This window comes from Vicia villosa, unplaced genomic scaffold, assembly GCF_029867415.1.
Source record: "Vicia villosa cultivar HV-30 ecotype Madison, WI unplaced genomic scaffold, Vvil1.0 ctg.000218F_1_1, whole genome shotgun sequence".
In the NCBI taxonomy this organism is placed as follows: domain Eukaryota; kingdom Viridiplantae; phylum Streptophyta; class Magnoliopsida; order Fabales; family Fabaceae; genus Vicia; species Vicia villosa.
In genome coordinates this window covers 269,227-281,812 of record NW_026705082.1, presented here as the reverse complement: position 1 = coordinate 281,812, position 12,586 = coordinate 269,227, and the positions used below count along the sequence as shown (strand labels likewise).

The 12,586-nt window shown below is 35.4% G+C and overlaps 2 protein-coding genes across 2 annotated transcripts; one reads left to right on the top strand and one right to left on the bottom strand.

Moving 5' to 3' along the window:
• The first annotated feature begins 4,014 nt into the window (after window positions 1–4,014).
• Window positions 4,015–4,882, top strand: LOC131625514 (agamous-like MADS-box protein AGL80). Its single transcript, XM_058896365.1, has one exon. The coding sequence runs from the start codon at window positions 4,015–4,017 to the stop codon at window positions 4,726–4,728; it is 714 nt and encodes a 237-aa protein (XP_058752348.1). The 3' UTR covers window positions 4,729–4,882.
• A 161-nt stretch (window positions 4,883–5,043) lies between these two features.
• On the bottom strand, window positions 5,044–6,714 carry LOC131625513 (U-box domain-containing protein 21-like). Its single transcript, XM_058896364.1, has one exon. The coding sequence runs from the start codon at window positions 6,520–6,522 to the stop codon at window positions 5,221–5,223; it is 1,302 nt and encodes a 433-aa protein (XP_058752347.1). The 5' UTR covers window positions 6,523–6,714; the 3' UTR covers window positions 5,044–5,220.
• Window positions 6,715–12,586: the final 5,872 nt, after the last annotated feature.

The following is a 12,586-nucleotide window of genomic DNA, read 5'->3' as shown; positions in this document are numbered from 1 at the left end:
ACTTTAGGACACTTGATTGAGAATTTGTCAAACTTTTTTTTTAAACATCTCAATAAAATAGGTTGCCAATACATCCACTTTTTGTTTAAGGTTCATTAGATTTTCTAGTACTACCACATGTCGAGGCTAGTAAAACTGTTATGGAAACATATCCATGTCATAAAACCATTGGCATGGACTCTGATTTTGAAGCTTCTTACAATCGTTGTTGACCCGACTTCTTTGTAGATGATGGTGATGATCAATCCATATTATTAAGGGTCTTTCCAAAGCACATGCACATACAGTTGTGACCTATGAAGCCCGGACTCGGACACGGATACGGGACACGACACGGATACGAACACGAGAGCTCCGCTAATATAAAAAACATAGGACACGGCCACGGCTATATATATTTTATATATTAATATAATAATGCAATGAATGAGAAACGAGAAGTAAAAGTTATATATATATATATATATATATATATATATATATATATATATATTTAAACTTAGTACTTTCGATTAACAAAAAAAAGACATAAATCCATCGAAACAAAGTAATACAAATCATATCATAGTCACTCTATTTTGATAAAAGCAGTCTCGAAACCGTGGAATAAGAAAAAAAATAAGAAATCCTAATTATGTTATTTTTATAGTGGAGAAGTGAAATATGAAAGGTAAAAAAATCCTATTATTTTATAAATCAAAATCTGATAATTATTGAGTTGGATTTTTTTTTATAAAAAAATCTAAATTTCTTTGAGTTGAGTGTGTCTTTTATTCGAAACAAGGTGTCGTATTCGTGTCCGTTGCAATTAAATTATTATTTTTTCATTAGACACTGCAAAAACGTGTCAAATACGTGTCGTACGCGTGTCGTACGAGTATCTGTGTCCGATACGTGTCCGACGCGACGACACGTCTTCTGAATGGCGTGTCGGCGCTTCATAGGTTGTGACCCATTGAAAACTTTTAGTGTTATTGGTAGTAGCGTTCCATTAAACATGCCAAATTTGTTTAATAGTTCTCAACAATAATTCCCCTTTTTTAAAAATGATTGTGTTAATTGAGGAACTCAATCTCTCAAATCCGGGCTTCTTAACTACCTCAAAGAGCATTAAGTATAAATGAGAGAAGTTGAACTACTAGTTTGAAAAATACATAGAATTAAGTAATGATAAAGACGATAAAATGTATAAATTATTTGATTGATTGGAAGTTGTTTGAAATTTATATAACGTAATGAGGAGTGCTAGCAACACTCTCTTTTGAACACTCTCTGAAGCACTCGCTTTCTTATTGGTTGATACATGTGTGGGCCCCTCACTTTGAAAATAGGTCCCACATAAAGTAGTAGGACCCACACATGTTTCAACCAATAAAAGAGAAAGTATTTGAGAGAGTGTTTAAAAGAGAGTGTCGCTAGCATTTCTCATAACGTAATATTTATAAAGAAAACTATCCTATTAGCCATAGCATCTAACCATATAGAAAATGTTACCGCATTAACTATTTTCACTGATAATGTGTAATTGCTCCATTTATTTTTAGGATAAACGACATTTCACACTTGGATGTTGTCTTTTTCACATAAGCATGTTCCATTGTCCACATGTGTACAACTCTCTCAGAGCTAGTAGTTCCACCATTCTCACATTTTTAGGTTAGCAGTGCTACAAATATGGAATGTGGTCACAAAACCTAGTTATCTAATGTTATTGTGATTTTGAGTAAGTCTAAAGTTTTGAAAACTATACAAAACTCCAATATATTTGAGAAATAATAGGTTGACTCATGTTTGATTGTGTTTGTGAAAGTATGACTCTATCCCAATTGAGGATTATTGATTATCTTTAAAATAGTTTGTCTGACGATTTTTTGGGGTCAAGTAGTCTAATGATTGAAATTCACCTTTTAAAGATGAACAAGTGAAATGTCGCAGATTCGCAAATTTAAACCGATAATTTTTTACCTGATGTCTTTACACAACTACCAACTGAGCCGACTTAATAGAATAAAGAGTGAAGACCCATTTTGGTCCCTCACAAAAACTACAGAACCCAAATTAGTCCTCCACAAAAAATAGGACCCGATTTAATCCCTTACAAAATATAACCGGGTCATATTAGTCTTTCTGTAAATATTTTTTTCAAACCGGTTTTTTCTTCTACTTTTAAACCGTGACTGGACCGCCAAGTCGTATTTTATTTTTCATTTTTCATTTTTTAAATACTAAATTGATTTTTATTTTTAATTTCGATTTTATTTTTAAACAATTCAGATTTTAAAATATAAAAAAAGATAAGATTTGTTCTAAGAAGGAATCGAACTCAAGACATTTAGGTCACATCCTATGCCTTTACCACTATGTCAACATACATTGATGACAAATAATTGACATGATTTATAGTAATATTAAACAATTCTGAATTTAAAACAAAAAATATAAATTTTGATACCTACGGGGTCTCAAACCCAAGTCCCTTCAAATTAAATAGTAGTCACTTTATTGTAAATATGAAAAGTAATATAAGAGGGGTTGCATGAATTAGATTAATTGATATTAGTGAATTTTTCTCGATAATGAATGTTAACAATGTTTTGATTTTTTTGAAACTATTATAACAATTTCGAAAAAATTAGAACAATATTGCTAACATTCATAATCGAGAAAATTCACTAATACCGATTAATCTAACTGATTCACCCGCTCTTAAATCACTTTTCATATTTACAGTGAAGTGACTATCATTAAATTTGAAGGGACTTGAGTTTGAGACCTCATGGGTACAAATTTTATATTTTATATTTTAAATTTAGAATTGTTTAATATTACTATAAATCATGTGAATTATTTGTCACAAGTGTATGTTGGCATAGTGGTAAAGGCATAGGATGTGACATAAATGTCTTGAGTTCGAATCGAATCCTTTTCAGAACAAATCTTATATTTTTTTGTATTTTAAAATCTGAATTGTTTAAAAATAAAATCGAAATTAAAAATAAAAATCAATTTAGTATTTAAAAAATGAAAAAATAAAAATAAAATACGACTTGGCGGTCCAGTCACGGTTTAAAAGTAGAAGAAAAAATCGGTTTGAAAAAAATATTTACAGAAAGACTAATATGACCCGGTTATATTTTGTAAGGGATTAAATCGGGTCCTATTTTTTGTGGAGGACTAATTTGGGTTCTGTAGTTTTTGTGAGGGACAAAAATGAATCTTCACTCTAGAATAAAAATACTATTTTCAAGAAACATTCTAACACTTTTTTTCATGTGAAATTCAAGTGAATTTTTATACGATGCTCATTTAGTGTGGGATTTATATTAACTTTACCTTATAAAAGATATAATATTATAGTAATTGCTAAAAATAGAATACTCTTAATGCTTTTTATAAAACAAAATATATATACCACACTATCACAATAATAATCACTTTAGGATATCTTATTTAGTAAGATATATTTTGTCAAATCTCGTGTAGCTGTCACAAACAGGACTTTCTTTCATATGCACTAAAATAATAAATATTACTAAATAGAGTATTGACTAGTCCAAAAGGCTTAGCTAGCTCATTTACAACGTGACTATAGTTAGATCGAATATTTTCATCTCTACCACAAAAAGAGAGTAATGAGCTACTATTTGTGAGAGATTTGACAAAATATATCTTACTCTATTAGCATGGTTAATAAAGACAATGAATCTTCAATCTAGAAGAGAAAATATACAAAGAACAATCCTCATAGGATGGGGAGAAGAAAACTCATTACAATCTAATCTAGAAAATATTATTTTGATTCTCCATTTGAAATGCATTTAATCTTGACATCTCCAATTCATAACACATATATTATACATTTAAAATTGACATCTCTAAATTCATAGCACAAATATTTGATAATGAATGTCTCATAATGTTCCATCAAGGACATACTATCAGATAAGTTTGATCCTCTCAAACCAATCTATATAAATAAGAAAGCGTTTTTCTTCCTGTCCCTCCATCACCACCATGACTAGAAAGAAGGTGAAACTAGCATACATACTCAACGACTCCGCGAGGAAGGCGACATTCAAGAAAAGGAAGAAAGGTCTAATGAAAAAGGTTAGTGAACTTAGCACCCTTTGTGGGATTGATGCCTGCGCTATAATTTACAGTCCCTACGATCCTCAACCCGAGGTTTGGCCATCACCAATAGGTGTCCAAAGGGTGCTTTCGAAGTTCCGAAGAATGCCTGAATTGGAACAAAGCAAGAAGATGGTGAACCAAGAGAGTTTTTTGAAGCAGAGGATTCAAAAGGCGAAAGATCAATTGACTAAACAAAGAAAAGATAATAGAGAAAAAGAAATGACTCAATTAATGTTTCAATATCTTAGTGATGATAAAACTATGCAAAATATAAGTATGCTTGATTTGAATGATATGGCATGGTTGATTGATCAGTATTTGAAAGATATTAATAGAAGGGTTGAAATGTTGAGTAAGAATGGTCAAGGTCAATCTCAAATGGTAGCACCAACAATGGTGACTAATGGTGTGGCTAAGATTGAAGATATTGGACAAGGGAGTCAGGGTGGTCATGTTTTGGATATGAATATGGATGTTGTGCAAAAGCAACATTGGTTTATGAATATGATGAATAATAGTGGTGGGGATGAGGCACCACCTCCTTTGGGAGATGTTAATCAACAAAATGGATTTTGGCCAAATCCATTTTTTCCTTGAAGAGTCATTTGCTGTTTGTTTGCCATTGTGTTTTGAAAATAAGTGACTTTGGATTGATCCATGGTCTAGGATTTTTGCATGTTTGTTTCATTGTTTCACTACTTTTGCATCTTTCTAGTTTATAAAGGTGTTGTGAAGTTGAATAAACATTGTTTTGGAGTGGTTTCTTATGTGATATTTACATGAATGAAAACAATATTTTGAGCTATGAATCACGACACTGAGAATACAACAGCGACAATGATAATAATTTGAAGAAAAAGAAAATAAACGAAACCACAGGTGTCGAAGTTGATTTCAGACGCTGATACATACACAAATAACATTTTTCATAGTTGATGCAATATTTTTTAAGCATATAATTTCTATTAAGAACTTGAATCATGTGTGTATCTTTATACATCAAAGAATTTTGTCTCTATAAATGAATCTACCCTATACAAAAAAAATGATCAAATCTCATTCTCATAAATCAATATTGAGAAATGCATCTTAATTCTTAAGATACTTGAACTCTAATGAAGACTCAACACATTCTGCTTTGCTTCTATAACCATTCAACATCTTCAACAACTCAGTAACATTCTCCTTAGTCTTCTCCTCACACCCAACTTGCAACATAACCAACAATTTCTGAAAACCACCAAGTTGAATCACCTCAATCAAAACACCTTCTTCCTTCTTCTCACACATCTTCCTAACAACACCAACAGCAAAACTAGAAGCCAAAGGAGAAACCCTCAAGATTTTCTTAATCACAAGAGGCAAAGTCAAAGCATTCATTTTCACAACCTCTTTCCCCTTTTTGCAATCACATAAACAATCCAACACACCAAGTGCTTTCTCACACACCCCTTTCTCTCCATCAACTATTGATTCAAGCAAAAATGAAACCAAACCCAATTCAACAAACTTCTCACCAACTTCAACTCTATTTTTAGCCGATGAAAATGAAACCATCTTGAAAATTGTTGTCAAACATGCTTTTGTAGCACTAGACCCAATTGGTTCCTTGATAATCTTAACCAAACCTTCAACAACACCTTCCACTTTTGATAACTCCTCAACATTCATTTCCTTAAGCAACAAAACAGCATTTTGTCTTGCTCCTAAATCTTTCCCATCTAGAAACCAAACCAAACAATCTAAAGAAGATAAAGATAAACAAAGCTTGGATTTTGTTATAACAACCATCCATGTTAAAATCTCCAAAATCTCCTCCAAAACAACAACATGATTCTCAAAAGAAACACTTGAAAAAGAATCAAAAACCGTTGCAAGAACGGAACAAACTCCATTTCCAATTATAACCCTCTTATTCCTCTCACTCTCTCTCCACCAAACCTTAATCTTCCCGACAAACTCCACACACTTTTTCTCATCCAAACTCTTAGAACCAGACAGCAACCTCGTACAAACCTCGTTAACCTCGTAGCTGGAAACCGGTATACGAGGAGTCGGAATTCTCTCAATCCCATAAGAACTATTCTCAACGCACCAACTCTGAATCATTTTTCTTATTGTATGATTCGGTGTGATCTCAAACGTCGTAAGCTTCTGATTAGTAACCGGACATGTTTTGTTTCCAGATTCAATCCATTTCTCGATGCTTCCTCTGTCGTAGGTGATTCCAGTTGATAGAGTCACCGGATCTTTCATCAAGTCGAGGCTCACCGGACACCGGAAGTGAGACGGGATTGTTATCTCCTCCACCGTTAAATCAACGCCGGGGAGTTGTTTATTCGCCTTGTGAGCACGGCGGAAAACGGTTCTTCTTGTCCATGACAAAACCATTTTTTTTGTTAAATGATAGTATTAATTTTGTTTAATGAAAATTGTGTTTGTGTGAAGTGGTTAATGTTATGATGATGAGAAAGAGGTTGAGTTGTTTGGTTTTATATGTGAGTATGATACACGGGTCAAAGCTAGGTAAGATGAAAGGTTGAATGATAATATTTAAATGTGGGAGAGGGTATTTTTGTATTGTATTGTAGTGTAGGTGAGTATTTGAATGTTGACCGTTGAATGTTTCAATATTTTGAGGAGGAGAAGGAAAGGACTATTATTATTATTATGAGGTGTGATGTGAATAATAAAGATGATGGGGATGGTGGGTGTGTGTGACTGAGAAATTGAAGTTTTGAAGGTACTAGTGCCGGCTAGCATCGACTGTTGAGTGTTATGTTATGCGCGTGAGGAGGCAACATGGTATATCCGTGTAGCGTGTCCTTGTGCTACACACGCCTCTTTTATGTTGTGTTTTCATCGCATAGAGATTTACTATTAGATAGGTGGATTTTAGCATCGACAAGTAATCTACTTGTCCACCATACATTAGTAGAGCTTTAAATTGTAATGGACAACTTGAATAGTCTATATATTTCAAAATTTATTATTTTAAATATTGATGTTGTTTGGCTAGAAATTAAAAATAGAAGATGAGGGTAGAGTTGTGTTTGATTAAAATGAAGTGAAATAAAAGGTTAACACTACGTCACTTAAGTTAATGAGAGAATTAAAAATAATGTGAAGATGATAATAAATTTGAATATTTGAAATGATTTACTTTTTTTTTTTATATATTAGGAGTAGTAGAAACCGTTTGTGTCATGTTGTGCAAGCATTGTCTGATTGAATTGGACAGTGATTGATGCAAGGTGATGTGTTGGAAGGAAGAATTGTCTGCTTTTTCTATTTACATATTTTGCGCGTCTTCCTACTTGATTTTGCTTTTAGGCCTTTTGCCATGGGGCTTAAGGACAATCTAGAACAGTTTCTCTCCAAGTCCTTATTATTATATATAATAAAGGTTTCGTCGTGCACACCTTTAGGTCGGATGTTAACATGAGTAAGTGAAGAGTCTTGACGAGATGTCACTAGCATTGGAAACAAATCCATTCAATGTTGTGTTCTTGTTCGACGATGTTTCACAGATAAGTCTTGCTGTGTGTCCATATGTTTGACAATAATGATATCTTTTTTGTCCCTTGATACTTAAGTACTCTAAATAGTTCACAATGAGATATTGATTATTGGTGGTATTGTCCATGATTTCCAATGTATTGGATTACACAATTCACCCCTGTTGAGACACGTATAAGGAGTTCTAGAACTACTAGTTTCTCTTTTTACATCATTTGTGGATTTCTAAACTCTTTTCCCCATTTCCCATACCTTCTTATCTCGAGGTCATTCTTTCTACATTGTTCTTCATACCTAACCTCTTTGCACCGCTCTTTTTGGAAAGATCTGCAACTCGTGGACCATTAACTTCAGTTTCTTGAAGTAATGCTCACACCTTATTCTTTTACATTATTGTTTTCTTCGTTAGAGTTTTTGGAGAAGAGGGTTATGAAATTTATGGTTTTTCTGTTTTTCATTTTGATGAACTTCCTTGCCATAGATGTACTTTTACAAGAATGCCAAATTTATCTTTAAATCTGCTTTAGGATGTTATTCGTATTTATTTCCTTTTATGTGTTGCCAGAACCTTTTATAATGGAGAATTTTCTAATTATAATCTAGAAGACGACCGGAGACAACTCATCGGTGTAGATGGATCAAAAGATGTTGGATACCGCCCCCGCCTTTGAGGGTGAAGGCGGTTTGAACCATGTCTTTGTCAAAGTGGGATCTTCTTCAGAATGGGATTGCCCCCTGGGAAGATAAGAGAACATGTAGAAAATACAACGGGTGTATCATTCCTCTTTATGAATGCCTTTTCTTTTGTAGGTTTTCGTCTTCTTTTCAACGACTTTGACGTTGGTGTTCTAAATCATTTATTAGTTTTTCCTTCGCAATTGCATTTAGTGAGCCATGCATATGTCAAATTTTTTCTAATATTAGTGAGAGTATGAGAAAAGAGGGTCGTCTGTAAAATTTTTCTTCCATATCGTTAAGGCCCAACGCATCTCCTCTGACTTAGCATGACGCCAAGGCAAGTTATCTCTCATACAGTGTTTCGAGATGTTCGACATGTACAGTGAGAGTGTGAATCATTTCAAGGACCGACACTTCTTGGTTGCTCCCTTCACTAAGATGACTCATGTTAACCTGTTTACCATAGAACATGGGACACCTTATTAATGTTCGTATAAAATCTCCAAGTTCTGGTTTCAGATCCATTTCTTGGCGAACTTCGAGACTTACATCTATAAGATGGATGAATTTCCTTAAGCAGATATTTATCTGAAGAGTAAATTGATATTCTTCTTCGAGGGTTTGGGTTTGTTCAACGGTGTTACCCCCTTGGTAAGTACCAAAAATACGTAAAATACATAAGCACTTCTTAACTTATTTTGCAAGCAATCAATGAAAAGACTGATTTATCAATAAAACATAATAAAACGTGTGTATTAAATTTTTAACTAAGTATTTACCAAGTACGTGTAAAGAGTACCAAGAAAACATCAAAATCAATCAAAAATCATATTCCAATAACCAAAGATCGCTAAGCCAATAACATGGTCTTGTTGAGCAAGATATGGCGGCAAAAGAAAACTTTAGAGTTAAGTAACTTCAAGGCTAATAAAAAACGCTCGCTTAGCTTAATATCATGCGCCTAAGTAAGGTATGGTTGTTCATGAATTTAAGGCTACGTTACTTCATGGAAAAGGAAGGGTCTACTTGTTATGCGAGCTTGGGCAGTGCGCTAAGCGAGAAAGTTAGAAAATACAACTTGCAATAAGATGGAAAAACTTAGGAGAGAAGAAAGTATGTGCGCTAAGAAACTATGAGCCTCACTTAATCGAATGGTAGATTAGAACCTTATAAATAGGGGTTCGTTAGTTAATTTGAAGATGTTGTGAATTGAATACCAAGAACAAAGTATAATAGGGAATTAGGGAGGAGAAGAAGAACACAAGAATTGGTTATAACTGCTATTCTTTCACTTTCTCTTAAAACAAGATTACAAGTTTACAAGAATAACAAATAACCTCTCTCACCCTAAATTAGGATTTGCAGCTTGGCAATGATGAGAGACTAGTATGCTATTTATAATAAAACCTAACATACTAACTAATGGGCTTTTTCCACAAGGCCCATTACACAAGCCAACTTAATAAACAAGCTAACTTAACAAATTAGGGTTTAAACACTAAAACCTAATTTAACATGCTAACAACCCTAGCATCTTCGACACAAGCATGTGTACAACCTTCGACTTCATGCTTAACCCTGTCGAACCAAGAAGCTACCCTTCGGCCATACTAGAGTTCGATCCAATATCTCATAAATCTCCACCTTGGACCTAACTCTACAACGTCAAGGAACAAACTAGCTTTCTTCATGCAGCTTTATCAACTGCATACAGTGGAAAAACTTGCAACTCGGCAATGTCTTGGTGATCATATCAGCAGCATTGTCTTCAGTCGAAACCTTCAGCACTTGGACTTCTCCACGCTCGATTACTCCTCTGACGAAATGCAGCCTCACATCAATGTGCTTAGTTCGCTCATGATAGGCTGAATTCTTCGACAGGTGTATTGCACTTTGACTATCACATTTAACAGTGATACCTCGACCTTGAAGTTTCAGCTCCTTCGCAAAACCTTCAAGCCACAATGCTTCTTTCACAGCTTCAGTTAGGGCAATATACTCCGCTTCAGTGGTTGATAGAGCAACAACCTTCTGAAGAGTTGCTTTCCAACTAATTGCTGTGCTAAACATAGTGAAAACATATCCAGAAATAGATTTCCTGGAATCCATACAACCTGCATAATCAGAGTCGACATATCCTTCGATTACTGCTTTACCATCTTCACCCAAGGCTCCACCATAAATTAGGACTCTATTCAGAGACCCATTTATGTACCTTAAAATCCACTTCAATGCTTGCCAGTGAGCCTTTCCAGGATTCGCCATGTATCTGCTTACAAGACTTACTGCGTATGCTATGTCGGGTCTAGTACAAACCATAGCATACATCAAAGAACCAACTATATTAGCATATGGGATGCTATTCATATAGGCTCTTTCCACATCAGTACTGGGACACTGATCAATACTCAGCTTGAATTGAGGGTTTGTTGGAGTCACAACTGGCTTCGAATTCGACATACCAAACTTTTCAAGAATCTTCCGTAGATATGCCTCTTGAGATAGGCATAACTTCGACTTCTTTCTATCTCTTCGAATGTCAATTCCAAGAATCCTGGAAGCAGCTCCCAGATCCTTCATATCGAACTCCTTATTGAGTTCAGCCTTCACCCTCATCACATCTTCAACATTGTTGCTTGCTATGAGAATATCATCCACATAAAGCAACAAAATAACAAATGAATTACCAGGTCGAAATCTGAAGTAAACGCAGTGGTCGAACTGACTTCTAATGAAACTTATGCGTGCCATGAACTTGTCGAATCTCCTATTCCACTGTCGAGGAGATTGTTTCAGCCCATACAAAGATCTCTTTAACTTACACACATAATCTTCCTTCCCCTTTTCGACATACCCTTCAGGTTGCCTCATCAGGATCGTTTCATCTAGATCACCATACAAGAACGCAGTCTTCACATCCATCTGTTCCAGTTCAAGATCGAACTGTGCCACCATGGCAAGCAACATTCGAATGGACCTATGCTTCACAACAGGAGAAAACACATCATTGAAGTCGACACCTTCTTTCTGAGTGAAACCCCTTGCAACTAACCTTGCCTTGTATCTTTTCGACGTCACTCCTTCAATTCCTTCCTTAACTTTGAAAATCCATTTACAGCTGACTAACCTTGCCCCAGCAGGTTTCTTGATCAGTTCCCAAGTGTGATTATCATGAAGAGATTTCATCTCATCATCCATGGCCTTCAGCCATTCAGTCTTATTTCGACTCCTCATAACTTCCTTATAGTCTCTAGGTTCTTCGTCTAGAACCTCACTTGCAGAGATTAAGGCATAAGCTATAAGATCTGCATATCCAAGTCTTTGAGGTGGCTTGATGACTCTTCTCGACCTATCTCTCGACAATAGGTAGTCATCGTCAGTTTCCTCAACTTCAGCATCTTCTGCTTCTTCTTCGACTTCATCTGGGATATGCAATTCAGCATCAACATGCTCCACCTCAACAGGAATTTCTACCTGTTCCAGCTCTTCGTCAGATGTTTCTGTACTTCGACCAACATCATCAGTTTTCTTAAAAGCCATTTCAGCTTCATTGAAGACTACATCTCGACTGGTGATACACCTCATGTGACCTGGCTCTAGGCACCATAGCCTATAAGCTTTGACTCCTTCAGGGTATCCCATGAACATGCATTTCAGAGCTCTAGGTTCGACCTTGTCTTGCCTAATGTGAGCATAGGCTACACAGCCAAATACTCTCAGTTTGTCGAGATCTGGTGGATGTCCCGACCAAACTTCTTCAGGTGTCTTCATATCTAACGCTGTCGAAGGACATCTGTTTATCAGATATGTTGCTGTCGAAACAGCCTCAGCCCAGAACACCTTCTTTAACCCCGCACTAGTCAACATGCATCTGACTCTCTCCAAAATAGTTCGATTAAACCTTTCAGCCAAACCATTTTGCTGTGGAGTACCTGCAGTAGTTCTATGCCTTGCAATACCAGAGGCAGCACAAAAACTGTCGAATGCCTCATTGCAAAATTCAAGGCCATTGTCGGTTCTCAACCTCTTGACCTTTCTGCCAGTCTGATTTTCAACCAGAGTCTTCCAACTTTTGAAATTCTCAAAAGTTTCATCCTTAGTCTTCTGGATGAATACCCATAATTTTCTGGAATAATCATCTACTATGGATAGAAAATACCTTGCTCCTGAATGTGATGGACACCTTGCAGGCCCCCAAAGATCAGCATGGATGTAATCAAGGGATCCATGTGTTCTTTGTTTGCCTTTGTTGAACTTC

Coding starts and splice junctions, on each gene's coding strand:
- LOC131625513 (XM_058896364.1), bottom strand. CDS start 6,522: ATGGTTTTGTCATGGACAAGAAGAACCGTTTTCCGCCGTGCTCACAAG.
- LOC131625514 (XM_058896365.1), top strand. CDS start 4,015: ATGACTAGAAAGAAGGTGAAACTAGCATACATACTCAACGACTCCGCG.